This window comes from Dendronephthya gigantea, unplaced genomic scaffold (assembly GCF_004324835.1).
Source record: "Dendronephthya gigantea isolate DGI-Jeju-01 unplaced genomic scaffold, DenGig_1.0 000022F, whole genome shotgun sequence".
Lineage (NCBI taxonomy): Eukaryota > Metazoa > Cnidaria > Anthozoa > Malacalcyonacea > Nephtheidae > Dendronephthya > Dendronephthya gigantea.
Window position 1 is genome coordinate 679,753 of NW_021163032.1, and position 16,197 is coordinate 695,949.

Consider the following 16,197-nt stretch of genomic DNA (forward strand, 5'->3'; position numbering starts at 1 on the left):
TTATATATTTATTGAGAAATTTATATATTTATTTAAATGGTACACATTAGAAGTGGTTCAAAACATTTACCTTAAGACAACCTCTTTAAATATAACTGCTATTTGAACCACATACACGCTCACCCAAACTGTTACCATAATAGTTGATAATCCATTTGTATTTTCACACGAACCATCTATAATTTTTGATCCTATCTTGAAAACAGTAACTCTGGGACTAAATGTAAAGTTGAAAAAAATAAAGAAACAGCAGCTTCTTCTGTAAATAAAAGAACTTGGACAGAATTTTCAATATTAAAAGCATTATAATACAAATTTATGATAAGTGTGAGTCTGCTGTTGAAGGATGGGACACCATTAACAGAAGGGAGTTGTTAATTTAATAGATCCTGTCATCGCTTTTTCTTGTTTTTCATCTTGTTTGCGCTGGTGGGTGTTGGTTTAGGCGATGGTTTGGCTGAGGCAGGAATTTTCTTTTTCACATTCTCAGCCGGTTTTCTAAAATACAACGAAGCAAAATTTGCTACCAGGGCTACCGAAACCGAATAAAGTATAATAACCCCATTCAATGTAGAAAGGGCTAACTTAGATTTTGATATGTAACATCTTCCGTGTGAATTTTGGTACGATGGAAATTCAAAGTTAAACTACCATTTTTGAATGCATGTCAAAAGTTTATATGTCAAAGCATAAATCAGCAGTTAAATAAAAATTTAGTTTACTTGTTCATTTTCAAACTTACTTGTAACTGATTTGCGAAGCTTTATCTTCTGTTAGAGAAATACATAACCAGGTCATCTGACCCTTGTCGAACGTCAAGTTTACTTCCTATAAAAGAAATAAAAATAACTGAGAAAACTGTTCTTATTGCATCCAACACAGTTGTCGTGCATTAAAAGGTGAATAGTTATGAGGAATCACAAATACACGAAGTTTGGTAACTAACCTTCAAACCCTCGATGAACTGAGCTTTAGAAACAAGTCCACAACCATCTGGATCATAAGCACCGAATACCTCGAACCAACGATCGTAATTATTCGCGATGAACTGCTTTATTTGCCGCAGAGGTGCAATCTCCGAGGGTCTGCAACGTCCAACAATCTTCACTGGTTTGCGCTCGTTTAAACTCTCCAATAGAACAAAGAAATCGTCGTCCAAATAAATGTCCTCGAGGTAAATTGTTTGTATGGCGCTGTCGGCTTTTGCTCTAATCGCCGAGAGGATGGAATGAGCACCAGCCGTTTGAATGGGGTTCTGACCAATCTTAACGGGTATAAGAAAAAACATGTATAAGAAAAAAACATGAAAAAACACGTTATGAAAAACAAGACAACAATTCTCCAGTGATATTTCCGACTTTGTTTCAAAGTCATTCCTAAACTAGGCTCTTCGAGCTTTAATACCTTCAGTATTTCCAAGGTATTATTTCCTTCCAAGCCTCTTGCAATGTGCGCAGCCCCGATGGTGGTTATTCTGTTGTTTCTGATGTTCAGTTCTGTGAGCGTATTATTTCCTCTTATTGAGTCGCATAACGCACGTGCGCCGTCATCCTCGAAGCCGTTCCACGAAAGATCCAAAACTCTCAAAGTGCAGTTAGTCTGTGAAAAAAATCCGCAGATTTTGATTAAAACAATCCAGGATTGACATTAGTTGTCTTAAAATCATAACTCTGACGTTTAACAGTCATTATTAAAGGCAAATTAACACTATTACCAGAGATTACTCTGAGGGTCAATGATATAACCAACTTGTGCAGTTATAAAATGCGATATTTATCATTTATTTAAGTTGACAGCTAGATAATTTATCGTCTGAAAAGTTGCATACGGTCAATACGAAAGTTACAAAAGGTGCCTAACACACAAACCTTGAGGCCAGCGGCAACAGCAATGGCGCCACGTCGACGTATTTGATTCCAACTTAAATCGAGAATTTCGATGGAATCATTTGCAGCTGTGGGATTGAGATATAGACATTATTAACATGCATAAATGTTGCTCATCAGTCAGCTTAAACTAATCCAGGATTACGGATAATCCAATGGGATAATCACTCGGTTGTTAAAACATAAAGTAACTCACTGATACTAGGACCCAGTACTACTCCGGCTTCTTCGCAAAATTGATTTCCACTAAGATTAAGTGTGATCAAATTTTCGTTCACCTGAAGGAAGGGAAACGATTATACACGATGCGAGTTCCATTTGAGAAAAAAAACGTGGAAGAAATTGAAGCAACATACCTTAATGGTTTCGGCGAAATAAGCAGCATCTTTATCGGCGAAGAAATTATTCGACGCGTTCAAATCCTGAACTATCCCGCTATTGTTTAACATATCACAGAGCGCAACGCAGCCGATGTGACCAATTTTATTGAACGAGATATCCTAAGAAATCCCGGTTATATTTCATTATAATGAAAAATTATGGTGCGCTCAGCCGACAGAAGAAAAAGAAAGTGACTTTTCCCAAGAAAGTGACTTACCAATGAAGCGATGTAACAATTTTCTTTGACCATTTCTGCAATATACCTCATGCCATCGTCACCCATGTTGTTGTCATGGAGATCCAGAGTCACGATAGTGGTGTTGCTCTAGAAACATTATACATTACGTTAGTACTGAGATGGGGACTATGGAATGACTTCACCACCTCGCCAAACTATTTCACATCGCCGACAATGACTTTGTCTAATCAGACGTGATCAAATGAAAACGAGGCTTAATTGGTAACTCACCACCAGAGCAATAGCAATGGCTTTTGCGCCTTTCGGTCCCAGTCCATGATGACGTAATAACATTTCCTTATCTTCGATATGTCGGAGGAAATATGAAACTGGAGTGACACCGATGCTCGCGCATGCTGAAAGGTAGAGTCTTCTGCCGGTCGGGTCGAATGTCTTTGCCGGTTCTGAAATAAGGGGCAAAGTTGAATGCAATATTCATTAAAATACTCTACTTAATTTGTGTCTGGGATAATAGTCATGAACACTGGAGTCTGAAAGCAATATAAATCTAATCTCGAAGTTCTCCAACTTCAACTTCACCCAAAGAGAAATTACTTGAAACTTTAAAACCGAAGGCAAAACTGTGGAAGTTGTATTACTTTTTTTGTAATTTGTATAATTTCCAAGTAAATACACGTCGGTATCGTCGAGACAGGGGACAAAAGCTAGTTATTAAGTGTCCGTCTATCACCTGTGCCTGTCTGTGTATAGTGTTATTAAATAATTGTTTTGCCGCGATGAGTCAAGCCTCAAGGGCCCAAGGTTTTGTATTTTTTTACGGCTCTTTAGCAAGCTGACAGCAGACAAATGAATTTCCAGCATCTCTGAATGCAGCATTCCTTCAGCTTCGCATAAGATACAGGCTGGTACGAGGTCTTTCTGAGGTGAGGGCCGCACCGTATCCGCAACGAATCCATTTGTTTATATACACGAAACTCGTTTGAACTCAGCTGTACTCATACGAAGCGGTTTTACATTATCCAATGCATCGTCGGCAGATAAAATAAAACTGATCTTACCTTCAATTTCTAAGTCAGTCTCCCAGCCGCTGTCGAGAGATTCCGAGCTATTTCGAAGTTCGTCAGCAGGTTCATTTTCAGGTTCAAGCAAATCGGTTTCCGAAACGCGCTCTTCTGGAATGACGAGATCCTCGTTTGGCAATGCAACTGCAGCCTCCAAATCCTACAAGACGAGAGTCCAGAAATATTTTAAATTAACTATTTTTTTCTCAATTTCCAATTCAAGTGCGCTTCAGAATATTTAAAGGGGTTGATTGAACTTTATACACAATCTCTTCAAGTGCGGTTGAAGAAACGAAAATTCTCACATTTAATACATACAAAACGGAACCAGCGGAAACCAGCAAACTGTTCTATAATCTCCTTATTTACTCGTTATTTTTTTCGCGCCTGAGCAATATCTGAATGCATGGATTCAATATTTGCTGCGCCGAGCATGTATATAGATGTACAAAAAATATTTTCCCGGTTTAACCGATGGTTAGAACTGCCCGATGTGGTTAATTTAGGCATAATGAGAAACGCGAGGAAAGGTAAAACGTTTCTTGCTTGAGATTTGGTTTATGCAGTGATCCCGAACACAGACACAGTACACCACGCATACAAATATTAAAAGCAGACATCACTAGGATTGAACTTCTAATTGGTGACGTTTCTTAATGAAACCTGTAAAAACCTTCCAGATAGTCTCAATTCTCTCGAATCTCACCAATAACCGAGCCAACTTCACAAACGCGGATGTTCTCACATTGTGATTTTTTTAAGGTCGAGTAGTATAGTACATACCTTAGCGTCCATCGTACGGTTTCATGTGTTTTTGATGGAAATCCATTTTTTTCATATATTCCACTAATGAGCGCCTTGTTGCTATGGTAATTCGCGCGATAATTGTAACAATTATTGACGCAGTAACTGCTTCTCGCTAGTATACAAGCTAAGACAGTCTTTTTGGGAATGCTTTGCGAGTTGACAAGATTATCCCGGAGATAGATTTCGAGCACTCTCCAAGCGATGAGATTTAACATTCACATCAATTGGCAGTTTTCGACTAAAGATTTATATTTTCGGTGATCAAGATAGCATATGATTTTAATATGATTACGGGTTATAAAACTAACGCGGTCACCTGCCCGGCCGTAGGATTGATAATGCAATAAGACTCACACCTTCAGGGTGTTCTCTGTTTAATTTAAACATGCCTCGTACTTCAAATATACCGACATTAAATACCTGTTTGTTGCGTGCTGGTTATAAGACTACAAGTCACGTTAAACTATACGAGTCACATTATTCGCCAATATTTTTGTAGAATATAAGCAGAGTATGCATTTCAATCCTGAGTTCGATGCTGCATTTGATAATTTCATACCATTTCACTTCTAAAACGACAACAGCTTGACGCGAAACGAACTCCTCGAATTATAGAAAAAACTCATCTTTATCACCGATCTTCCGTTTTGTAAAACGGCGTCTTCAAAAAGTCCAAGAGTTTTTCAAAAAGTCCAAGAGCATAGAGTTTTTCAGTCAGTACCGGGCGTTTTACAATCTCGGAGCTGAAAAATGAGAATTATTGAATTACGTACGATATCCTCTTGAATTCCGGAACGACAGAATGCAGAACAGAATTTTTAGTCTAAAATGTGTGCGAGTACAAACCTCCATAGGCGTCCGGCATGCGCTCTATCGAAAACCTAAACCACAAAACGGAATCTTAAAATCAGTATCTTTTATACTTTTATCTCTTCATTACAAGTTTAAAATACTTTGTTAATTGTGTCAAAGCTGCCTGGAAGAATGTAGGTTTGAAAATGAGAAACAATATTTTTCGCCGGCATTAAAAAAACGTATGATTCTGTGTTCAAATTGGTTCATCTTTATAGGAAAAGTTGGAGCATTGAGTTGCGGCGTTTGTTGTAGCAGATGTTATACAGACATTGTACTACAGGTCGTCCAATCTGACCTACTAATTGTGTTTGTGAACTTCATACAGTACCTGTGCTGCGTAATATACATGATTGGGACGCCAGGAACTTTTCTTATCCTTCGTTTTAAATCTCTGTCGCATGTTGCCACAATATAGCACTTGTGCTGGAATAAGAGATTATTGGCTGTGGAATAAGATTCTAAGGTAGGCAGGACTTGGAAACTACATATGGACCGGGCAGGCAATAAACTTATAGTCTTATACTTTATAGCTCTACATGTGACATCCCACTCTACACAATTTGTGCATATGAATTCATTCATTACAGATGTTATCTTCATGGTACCTGTGTGACCCTATTCACAAGGCAGTCATCGGCATACGTTCCTTTGTGCATACATGGTAATCTTTGAAACCTTTCATCACGAGCTATCCTGTGAAACCAAACATTAGATATCAGTACAGCACACTGTGGACATTCAAGAATAGAATATAGACCTTTGACAATGGACCTTTTCATAATCATATCAACCAGAGAAATCCCAATATTACATGAAGTATGATGAGACAATCAAACTTTATGTAGGATCAGGCTTTCCACATTTGACATCAATATAAGAAAGTTTTATTTAAAAAAAATCAAACCTTAATGCTACTCTGTATTTGGTTCCCATTTTTTCCAATTCCCCCATCACACAGTCTGTTATACACGGTATACCTAGAAATTAACAAGCATCCAAGCGCTGTAAAATCCATCCTCTCAATACAGTAATACCATGTAAATTTCTAGATAGTAAAACTTACATTTAGCATAGAGGCAATCCATCATGGATTGAAATAAATCCAGTTTGTTTTTGATTGAAAAATTAATAAAATTTGTATCAACAAGAATATAGAATGGTGGTCCAAGTTGAGTGTTGTATTGAAAAAACAAAGCTGATGAAACTTGATCACTATATGGTGGGAAAACATTCGAATGAATAGTGTAGTATGCAAAATGACAGGAATTTTGCTACTTAGGTTTTCATGGGCTTATGTGTTAACTGCAAAACAATTTACCATTTCTTACATGTGTTTTACTTCCTCTTCATCATTTTTCTTTTTTTTCGTTTTCTTTTCATTTTCTGGCTTTTTTCTGAGTTTTGATAAATTGAATGTTAGATGATACTGCATGCTTGAAAGAATGATTGACCTAATTGTAGAATGCCCACTAATTTGTCCCAATTAAGTGAAGATGGTTCTTGTTAGCATCAACCAGTAAGAGTGAGAAATCTGGATTGTAGGTTAGGATGAATGGTTTTGAGAATAGACAGAGATATAGTGATCTACTACACAGGAATATATAACGAGAACTTCAAAATATTTGTTTATAGTTCTAAGTTCTTACATCCTAGGATCATTGGCAGAGATCATTCGTTTTACAGCGGCAAATTTTCGTGTTTTTCTCGTTTTACCCTAAAACAAACGGAATCTGATAATCAGTATCGCTATGATAACGGTCCTTAATAGCATAAAGAAGGAAAAAATAATGAAACTTCACCTACCATTTTATCAAAATTCAAAATATTGAAAAATATCGTAGTGCTTCCACTTTCAAATTTGAATTTGGAATTTCCATAAATTGAACAAAAATTCCACAAACAATAGGTTTAAATTCGGACTCGATCACGGTCGAATACGTCATTTTCCGGCCAATTCGACCATGGTCGTATTCGCCATTTTCCGGCCAATTCGACCATGGTCGAATACGCTATTTTCCGGCCAATTCGACCATGGTCGTATTCGCCATTTTCCGGCCAATTCGACCATGGTCGTATTTGCCATTTTCCGACCAATTCGACCATGGTCGTATTCGCCATTTTCCGGCCAATTCGACCATGGTCGTATTTGCCATTTTCTGGCCAATTCGACCATGGTCGAATTCGTCATTTTCCGGCCAATTCGACCATGGTCGTATTCGTCATTTTCCGGCCAATTCGACCATGGTCGTATTCGTCATTTTCCGGCCAATTCGACCATGGTCGAATTCGTCATTTTCCGTCACTCTCGACCACGGTCGAATTCGTCATTTTCCGGCCAATTCGACCATGGTCGAATTCGTCATTTTCCGGCCAATTCGACCATGGTCGTATTCGTCATTTTCCGGCCAATTCGACCATGGTCGAATTCGTCATTTTCCGGCCAATTCGACCATGGTCGAATTCGTCATTTTCCGTCACTCTCGACCACGGTCGAATTCGTCATTTTCCGGCCAATTCGACCATGGTCGAATTCGTCATTTTCCGGCCAATTCGACCGTGGTCGTATTCGTCATTTTCCGGCCAATTCGACCATGGTCGAATTCGTCATTTTCCGGCCAATTCGACCATGGTCGTATTCGCCATTTTCCGACCAATTCGACCATGGTCGTATTCGCCATTTTCCGGCCAATTCGACCATGGTCGTATTCGCCATTTTCCGGCCAATTCGACCATGGTCGTATTCGCCATTTTCCGGCCAATTCGACCATGGTCGAATACGCCATTTTCCAGCGGACTCGACCATGGTCGAATACGCCATTTTTCGGCAGACTTGACCATGGTCGAATACGCCATTTTCCGGGGGACTGGCCCATGGTCGAATACGCCGTTTTCCGGTACACTCGACCATAGTCGAATACGCCATTTTGAATGAGAGATGACAATTTTTTTTTAAAAAAATAAATTATCAATATACATTTACAAACCGCTTATATAATAAAAAGCTAGTTACTTGTAAAATCCGGGTTTTCTGAAATGATGAAATAGGAGTTAGACTGGTTGTCAAATAAAAATCCATTCCTTGGTCAAAACAACTTAATATCTCTTGAAATACACTTGATTTCGGTTTGAATTCATGTCAGAACTTTGGTTCCTATAACTAAGCATTATTACAAAATTTCTATACGTTTAATAAAGAATAAGAAAAGGTATAATCCTATAAAATACTGCACTGAGAATGGATTTCTATCCCGTGACAACCTTTCGCTAATTCCTTAAAAATAAGCCCGAGATCACCTGGGGCCGCGGTTGTTCGAAAGGCGTTTGAGTTCGTTTGAGTTAAACGGTGGATAAACTAAAGTTTAAAAATACTCTCAGGTCTATTGAATGACTGAACCTACTACATCTTATATGCATTAAATATGAAAATTGAGCTGTTTACATCGAAATATTTCAGCTCAGTTGTTCAATAAATAGATAATTTTGTTTTCAATTTTTAACTTATCCACCGCTTAAGCTAAACGCCTTTCAAACAACCGGCCCCTGGGTATTAACCAAAATATTTTCCCTTACATAAATATTGCCCGCAATATACCCAGATTACAAAAACATCGTATAAATTAAACCATATTAGTAATGCTGTCATGCCGTAGATTCATAAAAATATTACGTTATAAAAAAATTGTGTAAAAAAAGTATTTTAAACTGTGCCTAATACCCGGGTTGTGCATGTGGGTAATTTTTTCCGCTGTCACGTTTTTTTGCATGTTTGGACCTATGTCTGCGCTGTGGCATGTTTCTCATTGGTTGCAACTGGCTGTATCGACCAATAAGAAACGTTCTTTTTTTCCGCAAATACGTCACGGAGGTAGACTTGTGTAGGCAGAGTTAGTTCTCTGTTCCTAATGTTCTCTTGTTTCTTCTAAGGGTGTTTTTAACAAACATTTATGCTTGCCTAACATAGCTTCAAGGCTTGATTTCTCCCTCTTTAGATCGTTTATCAATACTTCCAAATCATGATTCGCTGTCTCCAGTTCTTTAGAGCTCTAAATACAGACGATAACGCGATATAATGGTGCGGTATATGGCGTTGTAAACACAACATTTCAGACAAACAGACCAAGGAAAATAAATCAACGAACCTGTTCTAGTTTGCTTGCTTGTGCTTTTCGTTTTAATCTGCACTTTGATGCGGCTATCTTGTTTCGTTCTCTCCTCATTTTTCGCTTTTCCGCTTGTTCATCGGTCAGCTAAAATGGCAAATTTAAAAGTAAAGTAATCATTTAATCTATATTCACCAGGAAACAAAAGAGGAATCAAGAATAACAACGAATAATCATTACGTCTACTTCTGTTTTCACTGGTTTGGTTTCGATCTCCGGGATGTCCAAACCGTTCGCAAATCGCCTGGACTCAATCGCGAACCTCAGCCCAAGTTTGACCGGAATTTCAGCGGTTTCTTCCAACTCAACTTCTGGCGCTGAAACTGTAGGCAGTGGTCCAAGGTAGGGTAACTGAATGCCATGGTTGTTCAGGTTGCCTGTGGGCTTCAAAACAAAGATGTATTGTTTAAAAGTACTGGGGTCGGTTGTATCAAGCTCGTTTTACGATGTTTTAAGATGTTTCCCGGCATGACCCTGTATATCCATCATGTTCATGTAATATTTCCATCAGTTCCCCACCTGGAACATTCGGGAATCATGGCTTTGTAAGGATTAAACAGGTGGAATAACATAAAACTTGAGTCATCTTATTTCTTTCAAAGATGAACATTTATCAGCTTTTACTTATGTCTAAATCTCTTATGTCCAACTCTTTAAAACTCAATAATTACTATTCTAATTATAATTAATACAAATAAACATCATGTGAAACACTTCACGACAGTCAACTGGTTGTTGGATGCATGTCATTCTAATTATACAAATTATCTCTACCTTCAGAGAACGGAGTTTATATACGTTAGTTTCACAACACACTTTAACGTGCCTTCACAAGAGGAATCGTTTAAACTCTTACACGCTTGAAGTACTTTTTCACTTTGTTTATCATAATAGTTATCATTTGTTGATAAATATTCATACGAGATACAGTACATAACTATCTTAAGGCCACAAACCTGAGTGAATATGTGGAAAGGATCCATGATTCTTTACCGACAAATACGGCAAGAGATCTCGCTCCGATAATATTATCAACGCATCTTTATTCTTTCTGAATCACTGCTCAATGACTCGGTTTTAAGTTCAAGGTTATACAGTGATCCCAAGATGGCGTAAATATTTAATCATGAAATTGTTAACCTTCTGGTGGCAACACACAGGTTTGCCCAATCACAGATGAACAGAGCTCAAGGTTGCGTTTGCACAAAAAGAAGCCATCACGCTTCAGTGAATATGGACAAATAAAGTCGAAGAAACCCAATTTCTCTCATTCTATGTTGAGCATTGTTTTTTTCTTGTTTTCAAAATAAAGAACCGAAAGAAACATCTCACTTTTAAAGTGAAGTTGAATTTTAACTATGGTAAAATAAGATATGACGCTACCCTTTTACAACGTTAGTGCATCATTAAGTTCTGTTAACACGATTCAATTTTGTTGGAACCAATTCACTTCTGATGGATGTTTTATAGTCTGTTGTCTGGCGATGTATATCAGCAGCAAATCCACTGAAGCCAATGTACTACAGCTTCATCAATAACCAACTATATTTCATACGTCAGAAGTGAATTGGATCCAACAAAAATTGGATCGTGTGAACAGACCTTAATTTCATCAGCACAACGTGTCTCATTCTCCCTAGTCCTATAATGCCTTTTAGCATTAGAAGCAAAATAATTTAGTCATATCGAGAGTTTGTAACCTTTATTGGTTACCCTATTGTAATAATGTTGCGCGTCTTAGAACTACGGTCGACTTGTTTAATATCCTGAAAATCTATCACCATACGACCCGTTAATAAACTACCGTTAAAAATGCTTTTTGTAAGTCTTTTGGACCAGCCACTTTTGAATGTTTTAACTACGAGGCGTACTGAACAACGTTTGTCGGTCCAGCCTTGCCTGAGGTCAGGTCTACGTCAAATATTTCGATAAAGATATTCTTACGCGAAGGAAAGCCATCAATAGAACAGCGAAGTAGTAGTTTAGTTGCGTGTGTGTGTGTGTGCGACACGATTTCGAGTGCGCATCGTGACTGCGCATCACTGTAAGACATCGTTCCCAGACTCCGTATAAAGCAAACGAGTACACGGATGTGTGTCGAGCATTTTCTCCAACTCCTTGATCTCACCGTGTAACTTCTCAATCTCAGTTTCCAGATTTTTGTTACACATCTCTAACTGTTCATAAGACTAGGTAAACAAGAGCACAATACAGTTCAGACACGAACCACATTAGCTGCTACTACTAACACTGCAATGAACCACACGAACAAAATGACAAGAGAAAACATTTATACCTCAACAAGATTCCGTACATGGTCTTTGCGTTTTTTTCTGCATTTTGAGGCCGCTAGTTTATTTCGTTCTCGTCTTACACGACGTTTTTCCGCATCTTCATATTCCACCTGACCCTAGAATGAAAATATCCAACAATCGTAAACCAGTGAACTGTAATAAATTTTGGAATGCTAACACCTATAGTTCAGCGCTATACTTGGTCGAAACCAAGGTTGAGTTTTTGACTCTGTTTCTCGTTCAATTTTTGTAAAAATTAGCAAATGATTGTATTTTACATAGTTCTAGACATTCCTGGATAATTATTCTCTACGTCTGTCTCAAACGTTCAAAAACTACCTTCAAATTTGGCTTCAAAGATGGCGGCCAAGTTAGCGTTCCAGGTTTTATTACAGTTCACTGTCGTAAACTACGGGGAACGTAACTGGAAACTGATCTCCAATGAATGATGAATAAACTGTATTCTATAACTAATAGCAATATATTCATACCGACTTTGTCGCATTACTACCATTTCCATATTCGTACATATATTCGTGATTGACTGCAGGCTCAATGGTTTGCCGAATCTCCAATCTTACTGGGGCGTCATCGTCTTTGAGAACCTCGTGACCCATGACGTCATGATTGCTGACGCGTTCATGTTCAACATCGTGATAAATGAATGCAGGCATCGTCGAAGTTGGTGGCTGAAAAATGTTAGAGTTTTGTTAGTATGTAAAGTTCACTATATACCCATAGGATCACTATGTCTTCTATCTGGTGCCCGACTGCCCGGTGTAACTACATTTTACTAGTTAGAATCGAAATACACGGTTTTGGGCCGATTAGCCTTTCTCACGATGACAAATATCCGCCATTTTTGAGATACTTTCAATTTTCTTAAATGCGTTTAAACAATAATAGCAATGTAAGAAGCATTTTTTTAGAGTCCATAGACCATTTGAACCCATTAAAGCAACCTCTCTGACAAGGTCTTGCGCTCACAATTAAAAAAAAGTACCCCAAAAATGGCGGCACATTCGTCATCGTGAGAAAGGCTAATTCGGCTCAACCATATTAAAAATGCCAATGAAGTTGCCGCTAAGTGTTATGTACACACTACCAGTTAGTAGTGTATATAGTTATCTAATACGGTTCCGCCATTATAGCATGCATGAATAAAGCATTGATATTTTAAGTTGCCAGACAGTTTTCCCTGACGAGCAGATCTATATATGACCATAAGTCCATAAATCAGTTTCTTCTTTGATGAAGTAAATTTGGCGAGAAAAAAGAGTAAATTTATTTAAAAGATCACTATAAGCGTGAAAACCTCGTCGAAAAGTCATCTCTTATTATTATAATTATACATAGCGTACCATTCACCTGATCACATGGTTCTAAATTGTCATTGTCGGTCATTTTTTTTAGCCCTGGTTGAGCCTTGTAGTTTGCACACTCTTAGTCATAGTTCTTCATACGTTATATTGCTCTGTTATGATAACGCGTTTCAGGTAAAAAAATCAAGCCTTTTTGACTACAAGACGAATATAGCCTAAGAAGTGTTTTAAAAACTTTCGTAATCTAGTCAAATGCGTATAGACAAACTCTAAAATCAGAACACGAACGACTTACCTCAAAAACAGCTTCCAAACCAGGCATATTTACATCAATTTCATTAAAAATCATTATATATAGGACCGGAAGAAATTCGCCGGCCACAAAGCAAGTCAACACACGCTGTTGTCTGATCAAAAACCATTAAATGAACCGGTTTTCCAAATCGTAACAACGCACCATATATCATGAGGAAAACGCGCGTTTTTTGTTCTGAATTATTCCATGTTTGCCAGCTTCAAGTTTACCGTTCGGAAAAAAGCTATCAGTCGAAAGTTATTTGGGAAACTTCAAAGCGAAAGCGGACCTTCAAATGTTGGGAGTTGATAAACACATGAGCAGGTACCTGGTCATCGCGCGGTCATATAACGATCTTAGAAACAATCCAACCTGCTGTTACTTTTGATTTGCGATAAACTCAATCACCGGCGCTACATCATGCATCCTCGGTATATAATTACATACGGCTAAAGTCAAGGTTTTGCTGTAAGGCGCTGTTACACTATTCAATTTTCCTTGCAACTCGCAATGCAATTATAATTTTGAGGATGTTAATTTGTAAAGAGAGAGTTCGAAATGCTAAGAAAACGTTAGCAGATCGTAAGAAATGTTCGTATTTGACAACTTTAGGTGCATCAGGAGTAGAATTGCAATGCAAGTATAGTATAACCCCGCCATGTACTCTAGCATTGAAAAGATTTTTTATGTAAAAGTAAAGCACATGAAATTTGTAATAACTTTAGAAAGACACACAGCATAATCGGCTCCTTCTACGCTGGTAATTCATCTTAAATGTATTGATGGATATACACACTGAATCTGTTGGCTTTGTCGGCGCCTAGCTCATCCTGCCTTGATATCCCCATTTCACTGTTCATATCCTATGGTTAACAGTCAATACCCGTTACTTTCTTAATCCAGTCCTTAAACTGTGACACACGTGTGTAAACACCGTATTTGTATGCGATTGCGCATGCGTCATGTCCGAAAGATGAAATGCCATGTAAATACCATTTTCCATCGTTTTCACATAGCAGTGGACCTAGGGTGTGAGAATAGGACAGTAACTGATAAATTGTACTATTGAACAAGCCGCGATAAAAATCTGCTACAAATTAGCATAATCAGCGGTGTATAAATACCTCCACTATCTCCCTCACAGGTATCCCTTCCCCCCTGTTCAAATCCAGCACAGACCATGTTATCGGTAATTACACCTCCATATGACTTGATCTGGTTACATTTGTCTTTGGAGACTAACGGTACGCTAACATGAAGTAACCTCGGCTCCGTTGCTGTGTGAAGCTTCTTGTTTCCCCATCCTGCGATATAACAACTCTTGCCTAAAATATCATGAGATCAGAGGGTACAATATGATGTAGAGCGTCAACGCCAGGACCTGGGTTCCACCGACACCTTACCTTCACTAAACTCAGGCGAGCCTGAATCGACACAAACAGGCGACGTTCTTGCATCAATTCTCGCAGGCCTGCTCAACTCTAACAAAGCAATATCATGTTCAGCATACAGAGCAATCTTTCCCGACACATTTTTCGCTCCAATACCAAACGCAGGATGGCTTTTGACACTTGAAACGGGGATATCTTGTTCGAAATCATCTTTCACGTTCAAGTCGTGTTCCCCTAGTCTAACCTAAACCAAATATCAGTGTCAGAACTCAGGAGAGTCGCTTATTCACACGTCGGAATTAAATTTTTGCGATTTACTGTATCGTAATGATAAATTGCAAAGCGCTACATTTTTACTGATTCTATCAAATGGCAAGCATACACACACGATCACGATAAGCTGAAGCTTTGAAGTCAAGCAAAAGTATACGTATTCACATCAACATTGGAACTATAAGTGGGTTCTCATTTTGGGAGAGGAGTTTTAAGACTTACAGAAGACTTACAGAAAATATCTGAGGCACAGTTAGAGTGCAGTGAGCAGCTGTTGCAACCCATTTATCAGACAGCAAAGTCGCTCCACATTTGAAGTAAGGTTCTTGTCCTTGTCCTTGACTATGAAACATTGCTACCATCCAAGGCCATTCACCAGCGACCGCCTCTTCCCCTCCTACAATCCTTTTAGTAGAATATTCAGTAGTTGGCTTCACACCGCATGCAAACTTTGGCTTTAGTACGGCTGAAACGAAAGGGAAACGCGAAAATATAGATTGATATTGGCTTAGCTCCAGCTGGCTTTTTCAAAAACCCGACACACTAGCTGTTCTTACATTTAGTTCAAGACGTATTAGTGTGTCGCATTATGAATAATTTGCTAGAAAGTAATACCTTCTAGACGAGTCGAAATATACAAGTTATGACTATAAGTACAAGGCAAAACATCGTGAACTGGAAGAACAGTATACTTGTTTACTTGTGGCTGTTGCATGCTTGGGGTTAATGTTAAACTCAAAGAGCAGGGGCCGATTGTATAAAATTATTAAATTGCATAGTTAAATCCTAGTTAACTCCGAAACACACGACTCTGATTGGTTAACTCTTTGCTTAACTACAGTTAATAGCTAGACTTTTATACAACAGGCTTCAGTTGTACAGGAAACGAGAAAGTAGTATACATCATTATAGACTACGGGCATGCATATTTAATTTATTATTATTATATTTATACACATCTCAGTAATTGGTCTATAAACAAATGATACGAACCTGCATAATTCAACATCGCACTCGCAAGAAATAAAAACAGAACTACTGGATGAAAAAGCTTTGTCGTGTCCATGATAAAATTAAAACGAAACTTCGCTTCGCTAACAATAAGGTTGTACTTTCCCCCTACAATTCGTTGGCAAACTATTTTTGGACATGATAACTGAGGTCATACAGGTGGCTGATCAGATTAATAGTTGTTGGTCTGCCAAAAAAGCAAAGTAAAGCTGACACGTTTATTTTTAATTGTGATGTTCAGCTTTGTTTCCTTTGTCTTAGC

General features: G+C 38.2%; 5 protein-coding genes across 5 annotated transcripts; all 5 read right to left on the bottom strand.

The window, feature by feature from the left end:
• Nucleotides 1-298: 298 nt before the first annotated feature.
• LOC114522069 (leucine-rich repeat-containing protein 74B-like) lies at nucleotides 299-4,589 on the bottom strand. The gene is made up of 11 exons (XM_028542687.1): nucleotides 4,311-4,589; nucleotides 3,525-3,687; nucleotides 2,737-2,909; nucleotides 2,485-2,592; nucleotides 2,243-2,386; nucleotides 2,083-2,164; nucleotides 1,869-1,954; nucleotides 1,405-1,599; nucleotides 947-1,264; nucleotides 743-828; nucleotides 299-498 (listed from the first exon to the last, which is right to left on the bottom strand). Exons 1-11 carry the CDS (start codon nucleotides 4,320-4,322, stop codon nucleotides 393-395), a joined length of 1,473 nt encoding a protein of 490 aa, XP_028398488.1. The 5' UTR covers nucleotides 4,323-4,589; the 3' UTR covers nucleotides 299-392.
• A 102-nt stretch (nucleotides 4,590-4,691) lies between these two features.
• Nucleotides 4,692-7,014, bottom strand: LOC114522071 (rRNA-processing protein FCF1 homolog). The gene is made up of 9 exons (XM_028542689.1): nucleotides 6,993-7,014; nucleotides 6,836-6,903; nucleotides 6,518-6,583; nucleotides 6,253-6,401; nucleotides 6,094-6,166; nucleotides 5,795-5,882; nucleotides 5,518-5,612; nucleotides 5,181-5,215; nucleotides 4,692-5,077 (listed from the first exon to the last, which is right to left on the bottom strand). Exons 1-9 carry the CDS (start codon nucleotides 6,993-6,995, stop codon nucleotides 5,064-5,066), a joined length of 591 nt encoding a protein of 196 aa, XP_028398490.1. The 5' UTR covers nucleotides 6,996-7,014; the 3' UTR covers nucleotides 4,692-5,063.
• A 1,668-nt stretch (nucleotides 7,015-8,682) lies between these two features.
• Nucleotides 8,683-10,392, bottom strand: LOC114522331 (cyclic AMP-dependent transcription factor ATF-3-like). Its single transcript, XM_028543000.1, has 4 exons — nucleotides 10,306-10,392; nucleotides 9,530-9,733; nucleotides 9,329-9,436; nucleotides 8,683-9,232 (listed from the first exon to the last, which is right to left on the bottom strand). Exons 1-4 carry the CDS (start codon nucleotides 10,330-10,332, stop codon nucleotides 9,089-9,091), a joined length of 483 nt encoding a protein of 160 aa, XP_028398801.1. The 5' UTR covers nucleotides 10,333-10,392; the 3' UTR covers nucleotides 8,683-9,088.
• Nucleotides 10,393-11,371: 979 nt separating this feature from the next.
• Nucleotides 11,372-13,766, bottom strand: LOC114522330 (cyclic AMP-responsive element-binding protein 5-like). Its single transcript, XM_028542998.1, has 4 exons — nucleotides 13,261-13,766; nucleotides 12,135-12,332; nucleotides 11,646-11,759; nucleotides 11,372-11,538 (listed from the first exon to the last, which is right to left on the bottom strand). Exons 1-4 carry the CDS (start codon nucleotides 13,312-13,314, stop codon nucleotides 11,389-11,391), a joined length of 516 nt encoding a protein of 171 aa, XP_028398799.1. The 5' UTR covers nucleotides 13,315-13,766; the 3' UTR covers nucleotides 11,372-11,388.
• A 189-nt stretch (nucleotides 13,767-13,955) lies between these two features.
• Nucleotides 13,956-16,051, bottom strand: LOC114522298 (chymotrypsin-like protease CTRL-1). Its single transcript, XM_028542957.1, has 5 exons — nucleotides 15,918-16,051; nucleotides 15,158-15,390; nucleotides 14,664-14,895; nucleotides 14,385-14,585; nucleotides 13,956-14,284 (listed from the first exon to the last, which is right to left on the bottom strand). The coding sequence occupies exons 1-5, from the start codon at nucleotides 15,988-15,990 to the stop codon at nucleotides 14,130-14,132; spliced, it is 894 nt and encodes a 297-aa protein (XP_028398758.1). The 5' UTR covers nucleotides 15,991-16,051; the 3' UTR covers nucleotides 13,956-14,129.
• Nucleotides 16,052-16,197: the final 146 nt, after the last annotated feature.

Coding starts and splice junctions, on each gene's coding strand:
- LOC114522069 (XM_028542687.1), bottom strand. Junction 2,910..3,524: donor GACTGACTTAGAAATTGAAG/GTAAGATCAGTT, acceptor CCCTTATTTCAG/AACCGGCAAAGACATTCGAC. Junction 2,387..2,484: donor ATTGTTACATCGCTTCATTG/GTAAGTCACTTT, acceptor GGGATTTCTTAG/GATATCTCGTTCAATAAAAT.
- LOC114522071 (XM_028542689.1), bottom strand. Junction 6,402..6,517: donor GAAGAGGAAGTAAAACACAT/GTAAGAAATGGT, acceptor CCCACCATATAG/TGATCAAGTTTCATCAGCTT. Junction 5,216..5,517: donor ATGTATATTACGCAGCACAG/GTACTGTATGAA, acceptor TTTGTGGTTTAG/GTTTTCGATAGAGCGCATGC.
- LOC114522331 (XM_028543000.1), bottom strand. CDS start 10,332: ATGGATCCTTTCCACATATTCACTCAG. Junction 9,734..10,305: donor CTTTCCACATATTCACTCAG/GTTTGTGGCCTT, acceptor TTTGTTTTGAAG/CCCACAGGCAACCTGAACAA. Junction 9,437..9,529: donor CAGTGAAAACAGAAGTAGAC/GTAATGATTATT, acceptor TTGCCATTTTAG/CTGACCGATGAACAAGCGGA.
- LOC114522330 (XM_028542998.1), bottom strand. CDS start 13,314: ATGATTTTTAATGAAATTGATGTAAATATGCCTGGTTTGGAAGCTGTT. Junction 12,333..13,260: donor GTTTGGAAGCTGTTTTTGAG/GTAAGTCGTTCG, acceptor AACATTTTTCAG/CCACCAACTTCGACGATGCC. Junction 11,760..12,134: donor GTAGTAATGCGACAAAGTCG/GTATGAATATAT, acceptor TTTTCATTCTAG/GGTCAGGTGGAATATGAAGA.
- LOC114522298 (XM_028542957.1), bottom strand. CDS start 15,990: ATGGACACGACAAAGCTTTTTCATCCAGTAGTTCTGTTTTTATTTCTT. Junction 15,391..15,917: donor TGCGATGTTGAATTATGCAG/GTTCGTATCATT, acceptor CTTTCGTTTCAG/CCGTACTAAAGCCAAAGTTT. Junction 14,896..15,157: donor CTGTGCCTCAGATATTTTCT/GTAAGTCTTCTG, acceptor TATTTGGTTTAG/GTTAGACTAGGGGAACACGA.